The 6,653-nt window shown below is 44.4% G+C and overlaps 2 protein-coding genes across 2 annotated transcripts in view; one reads left to right on the top strand and one right to left on the bottom strand.

Moving 5' to 3' along the window:
• Nucleotides 1-513, bottom strand: part of Ak9 (adenylate kinase 9) — a 128,348-nt gene extending 127,835 nt beyond the window's left edge. The window contains exon 1 of the mRNA XM_029542577.1: nucleotides 453-513. The gene's annotated coding sequence lies outside the window, so the exon portion shown is untranslated. The remainder of the gene's footprint in view (nucleotides 1-452) is intronic.
• Nucleotides 514-1,201: 688 nt separating this feature from the next.
• Nucleotides 1,202-6,653, top strand: part of Fig4 (FIG4 phosphoinositide 5-phosphatase) — a 112,647-nt gene continuing 107,195 nt past the window's right edge. Inside the window, exon 1 of the mRNA XM_021204720.1 lies at nucleotides 1,202-1,449. Coding sequence (XP_021060379.1) covers nucleotides 1,384-1,449 — 66 coding nt within the window. The 5' untranslated portion in view covers nucleotides 1,202-1,383. The remainder of the gene's footprint in view (nucleotides 1,450-6,653) is intronic.

Raw genomic sequence — 6,653 nt, 5'->3', positions numbered from 1 at the left:
AAAAAAAAAAGATGTATCAAACTGAAACAAAACCAATAATAGATACTCATACTTTAGAAACCTTGTAACGTCCTAACTTGAATCTACAGCAAACTTTAATATCACTTTCAGCTATTTGTTTGTATTTTAAAAGTTTTATTACCTTTTCAGCATGAGAGCCCTCTAGCGGTGAATTCTGGAATATAGAGGGGTCCCTGTGAAACCTAGCACTTGCTGCCAGTGCTACTTTAGCGGCCACTGTTACCCTCTGGGGCAGGCAAGTCTTTAGTCCGCATTTGTGTGATTCTCCTTAGCTGAAAGGAGAACTGGTTTTGAAAAGTCGATTTATGAAGAGATCGTGGTTTAACTTTGCAAGAAAAATAACTGGTGTGGGGTCCCCGCCGGAAGTGCACTTCCCTGCAACTGATGGCAAAATGCACCCAGAATGTGGACAATTCCCTGCCTCTGCTTACCTGTGGACCTGGGACGCGACAGCAGCTATCTCCTGAGGCGCTAGGTAGCTGTTAGGCGGTTGCCTTGGAAACCTGTGGGCGGTGTCCAGAGCCTCTTGGAGGGCGGGGCCTCGGGAGGTGGAGCTGGAATTCAGAGTGAATCCTTAAACTTGTGCTTAAATGTAGTCATAATTATCAAACACCTTTCCCACAGAAAGTAGAGGTGATCAACAGAGCGAGTGCATATATTACCTACTTATGCCCAGACAGCAAACGGGAAAACCTTATCTTAACTAGAACCGACTCTAACAGCAGCGCGCTCGCCCTACACAGCACGGTTCCTTTTAGAATTCAGACCGTTAGCCTCACACATAAAATACGCAAATACCAAAGGCGCCACATTTAAGTAATCAAGTAAGATTTGTGGGCCATACAGCCACAATATAAACTTTATTGACTTTCGTGGAGATAAAATAGGCGACAAAAGAGGGGGAAATCACAGGCATCCAGGAGACAGGTTTCAGGAAAATAAAAGAGTATATAGGAAGAAACAGATCAATTACAACACGGAGAAACCTCTCCAAAAGGAGAACCCAATCAACTGATCTCTTTTCTTTAAAGGTTAACATAAGCCAGTTTTTTTTTTTTTCCCTTTGCCTGCCCTTAAGAAAGATGGCACCCTTAGCGTCCGCCCTCAGCAACAACAAGATCCTGTAGCCCCGCCCCTCCGGTCTGGACTGGGCTGGTTGGGAGGCGGGGCTGGAGGAATCCGGAAGCAGCCGGCGTGCCAGCCGCCGAATGTTTGGTGTTCCGATACTGGTTTTGTCCGCTGTGTCTGGTGTGCTGGAGGTCTGCGGTGTCTCCTCGCTCTGTCTCCAGGGGGATCCCCGCAGTTGTCACGACCTGGGCCGCGGCCTGGTGCCCTGGGGCGGGGCCGCCACTGGCAGGAGCCATGCCCTCGGCCGCTGCCCCCATCATCAGCTCGGTCCAGAAGCTGGTGCTCTATGAGACCAGAGCTGTGAGTACCCGCAGCGACGGGACGGGGCGGGAGGACTGCGCTGCGGGGTCGGGGCACCCTGTGGGGTCCTAGGCAAGAGGCAGTACCCCGTACTCCCCGCTCTCCTCCCAGCGCCGCTGCAGGCTCGGCCGCAGGGCCGTGCAGTCAGACACTGCATGGTTTGCACGTCTGTCTTGCTTAGGAACATGTGGCTGGCTGGAAGAAGTGCATGCAGACAGGTGCTGTGACACACAGGAACTGCACACAGCTTCTGAATGAGTTCTTCTTTTCTGCTTTCCCATAACCTTGAAGTTCTTGAGTCCACTCCTTACATTAAAGTCGGGGTATGAAAAACAATGCGAACTTGGCCCAGGTAGCTTCTGTTTTGCGATTCCATGGTATACTGTCACCGTGATTGGTCTTAGTCACATGCACTGTTTACTGCTGGGATTCGAGGTTCTGTGACCCGGACACTTCTGTTAGTAGTTCTCTGGCTTGCAGAGAGGTGCTAATAGAACTTGCTATTTTCTCATTTCTGTGCTTGGGAAACAAAGTTGCTATACTGTGGCTTACCTGAATCTTCATCATGATATTAGGGTGTGATGAGTATCTCGTACGGTATATTCAGTGAACTGTGGCTAGACAGGAGAGAGAGTACAAGAAAGTATTTAGCTCCCCCCTCAGACCCCCAGTTTCAGTCATTACACAGCCCTAGTAGTGTCTGTCTTGTTTCATGTGGTAAACAAGTCCATTTGATTGGATCAAGACCAGAAGATGGAAAATAATATTTGCAAGTATCATCACTCCTCAGACATATCCAGTTTTAACCCTGAAACAAACCTTGCTACTTTTTGTAAAATGTACTGGTAAATGTCCCTAGTAAGAAACTTAGATTGTCACATAGGAATTTAGCCCACCGGTAAGCTGAGCATTTTGAGGACCTGGCTGAGATGTTGTGTTCTTTATAAAGCAGAATTTCTTTTCCCACAAGTCTTCAGTGGAACCCATGAAAAATTGGTTGCTGAGGAGGGCAAACCCTGCTAGAAATTTTATTTATTTTTTTGGTATGTGTGTGTAGTGCATGTACATGTGTGTGGGTATGTGTGCCCACGTGGAGGAGTTTGGAGGCCAGAGGTTGACCCTAGATGTCTCTTATTAAATCTAGAGCCTCCCATATTGCTAGACTGGCTGGCCAATGAGTGCCCCTTGCCTAGGCTCCACCTGTCTATATGCTGCTCCCCAACCCTGGGTCTTTGTGTGGGTCTTTCAGTGGGTCCTGGGAATCTTTACCCACTAAACCAAATTTCCAGACCAGTGTTTTATTTTGATGAAATATAACTTAACTGTGTGTGTGTGTGTGTGTGTGTGTGAGAGAGAGAGAGAGAGAGAGAGAGAGAGAGAGAGAGAGAGAGAGAGAAAGAAGAGAGAGAGGGATAATATAGGATAGTATCAAAATCATAATCTTCCTATCTTGACCTCCCCAGTGCTAGGTTTATAAACATGGGCAAGATTTTCTGATCCTTATTCTCAGTGTGGGGTGTGTGTGCACATGTGTGTGTGTGTGTGTGTGTGTGCGCTTATTGCTTTTCATGTTCTTTGCTTGTTCCCAGGCCATGATGATATTTTGCTTTGTCTCATTGAAAAGATTCACAGTTTTAGCCTTTATGTTATCATGTTTTATATTAAATTCATTTATAATATAGTTAGGGCTACTATTGCTGTGATGAAACAAATATGACTAGAGAAACTTGGGAAAGAATTTATTCAGCTTACACACTTACATCATTGCCCATCACTGATGGAAGTCAGGACAGGAACTCAAACAGGGCAGGAACCTGGAGGCAGGAGCTGATGCAGAGGCCATGGATGGGTGATGTTTACTGACTTGCTCCTCAAGGCTTGCTCAGCCTGCTTTCTTATAGACTCCAGGATCCATCAGCTCAAGGATAACACCATCCACAACAGGCAGAGCCCTCCCCCATGTATCACTAGTTAGAAAGTGTCCTATGTCTGGATTTTATGGAGGCATTTTCTCAGTTGAGGTTCCTTGCATTCATATGACTCTAGCTTGTGTCAAGTTGATATAAAACTAGCCAGGACAACTAATGCAGGCTTATGTGACTTACCTATTGCTACAAGTTACCCCCCAAGTTAGTGTATCTAGATAGTAATTTCAGTAGACTGAGAGTCTGATCCACTTTGTCTCAAGGTCTCAGAAGTTACAGTTGAAATGTCACCTGTGGTGCAGTCATCTGGAGGCTTAGATGCCAAGGACCAGCCTCAGCATGGAGAGGGGTTCTGAGAGAAGGGGTGTCTGGAAGCAGTGAAAAGAAGGACAAGAGAAAGTCAGATTGTGGATCCAAGCTGTGTTCCAGTCTGCTTCTGTGTTCTGCTTTCTTCCTGGAGATCTCTTTGTCTATATTCTGCTTGCTTGCTATTCTAGGAGACCTCTCTGTCCATGTCCTGCTTGTGTGTGTCTGTGTGTCCATCTGTCTTTCTGTCTGCCTCTCTCTGTATGTATGTGTGTCTATATATTTATGTGTTCTCTAAGCAGTTCTTTTTATCCTAAATTCTCTGACCTCCTATAGAACACAGTCCAGTCTTATTTTACATATCAATCCCGTCATGTATTCTAATTCTTAAGAGACAGCAAGCATACATTTTAATTTCCTAATTAAGCAAAAGAATTCAGAGATCTGTCTGCCTTTGTTAAGTACAAAAGATCTAGTTGGCTGGGACCTTGCCCTGAAATTACAATTTCTTCCACTTGTGGGCCTAACCTTGCTTTGTCCTAGGCTGATCTTGAACTTGGTCTGCCTGCCTTTGTATCTTTCTGACAAGCTGGCTCATAGTGTACCTGCTTTTGGTCTTTAGATTCATGAAACCCTTCATACTTCATATTGTATCCTTATATTTTGCATAGTTGAGTATATACACATATATGCATATATGTATATGTCTATATACATACATATATATCAATATATATCAATATTGCACTCATGTTAGAGCTCTTTTCCACAGCCTTAAGGGCTGTCCTGCAGGTGCCAGAATTTTCCATTTTGCTGAGACATTAGCCACACCTTCACCTCCTGGACTCATGCTGTCAGATCATCATGGAGTCACTTGCTATGGGCAAGCCCCAGCGGGTCTTCTTTCTTGTTCTTGGTTCATTTTGAAGCAGCAGAGGGGGAAGAACATCGGTGAGGGTAATATGTCTTATGAGATATTTAGGGTTGCTGTACGATAAGAAAATGTTTACCTGTTGTCTTAGTTAGGGTTTTACTGCTGTGAACAGACACCATGACCAAGGCATCTCTTATAAGGATGACATTTAATTGGGGCTGGCTTACAGGTTCAGAGGTTCAGTCCATTATCATCAAGGCAGGAGCATGGCAGCATCCAGGCAGGCATGGTGCAGGAGGAGCTGAGAGTTCTACATCTTCATCTGGAGGCTGCTGTGGAAGACTGATTTTCAGGCAGCTAGGATGAGGGCCTTAAAACCCACATCCAGTGACACACCTACTCCAATGAGGCCACACCTTCTAATAGTGCCACTCCCTGGACCAAGCATATACAAACCATCACACCTGTCTTAGTCTAAGTCACTTGGTTAGCTTCAATAGCTAACCTGCCTGCCTGAGTTCCTCTGAGGTGAGAAACTGTTTAGCACCCATCATAAAACAGCAGGGGATAAGTGGAAAGATTTATTGCTGGTGCTCCTTTCTCTGGTCAATTAGCCAGAAATCCTTCTGGCTAAGCTGGTTAACTCTTTGTGAACCAGAGAGGAAAGAAAGGAAAAGAATTAAGATGCTGTGTAGAGGCAAATACGCACAGACATATATACATTTAAACATTCATATACCCACACTCTGGCTGGGCATGACCATCTGTCTCAATCAACTCCACAAGTCTTCATGCATGCTTACACATACACACACATATATACTCACGCACAAACATATAGACAGATATATACATGTGGGTGGATGGATGGATAGATGGATGGATGGGTAGATGGATGGATGGGTGGGGCAAATCTCCCCAAGCCAAACCATTCAACCAACAACTTTATTTCTTTTCTCTGGTCTTTTTATACCTACTTAGACAAAAAGTTCTTAGAAAATTATCTCAGAGATAAAATGTTACATAGAATTGGAGTTATAGAAGGATATTGATAATAAGTTCAAAGTAGTGCTTCATTGTATTATACTCATTAAAATTTCAAAGCAACAGTTTTTACATGGCCTTGCCTTATCATCGTGCGCACCTGTGACTTTATTCTTGGACCTAATGTTTTCCCTGTAGTACAAAAATGTCCCAAGTTCTCTTTTTAGTGTAATTATGAAAGCGCATGTGAAGGAAGCCTTTACTTACTATTCTGAGGAGTGGGCACATTCTATTCTGGAGTCTAAATTTATTACATCTTTCTAGCAACTAAGACTATCTCTAAAAACTTTCTTCCTAAAATTATTTGAATCAAATCAGGAATTCTATAGAATCATTATCTATTTGTCATCACTACAAGATAGTCCATCTTCATAGATCTGCTCAAAAGAGTGGGCCAATACCTAGTGGTTGTTATGCATGTTTAGTGATAACAGGAAAAGCATATTAATAGCAGGAATCTTTCCTAAAATGAATTTTTCGTAGTCCTTGCCTACCCGAGCAAATTCATTGTAGATTTTAATCCACGGTGGACCCTCTCAAGAAGATCATCTGCTAGGTTTTAGTTCTGCTCTGATGACTCTTGGCAGTCATTAATATTCATAGAGAGGACATTTCTCCAAGGAGTGTGAAATATGTACATTATTATATAAGCAAGCTGTAAGCCCACAGCAGTCATCGGCACTTGTGGAGACTCACAGCAGAACCCTGTCCTGGGGCAGGAACCGTGTCACTGTCCACACCAGGACCATGCCAGGCTTGGCACTTAGATGGGATGTAGGATTTATTTCAGATCACCTGTCCAGCTTGGTAAACCTGGCTGATTGTTTAACAAGATACGTGAGCTCTTTGTTCCTGGACCTGTCTGTAAGACTCCTTAGGTGTCCTTATGATGTGGTAACTGGCTCTATGGGTCTTCCACAGGGGAGGGAGAGAGGAAGAGAAGAGGGAGGAAGGGGAATGGTGGTGCACACCTGTAATCCCAGCTGTGCAGACAGGAGGAGTGCACAGCTGTAATCCCGGTTGTGCAGACAGGAGGAGTGCACAGCTGTAATCCT

Source organism: Mus pahari, chromosome 9 (assembly GCF_900095145.1).
Source record: "Mus pahari chromosome 9, PAHARI_EIJ_v1.1, whole genome shotgun sequence".
Taxonomy (NCBI): domain Eukaryota; kingdom Metazoa; phylum Chordata; class Mammalia; order Rodentia; family Muridae; genus Mus; species Mus pahari.
Note: the sequence above shows the minus strand (reverse complement) of the source record. Positions and strands in the feature narration are given on the sequence as shown.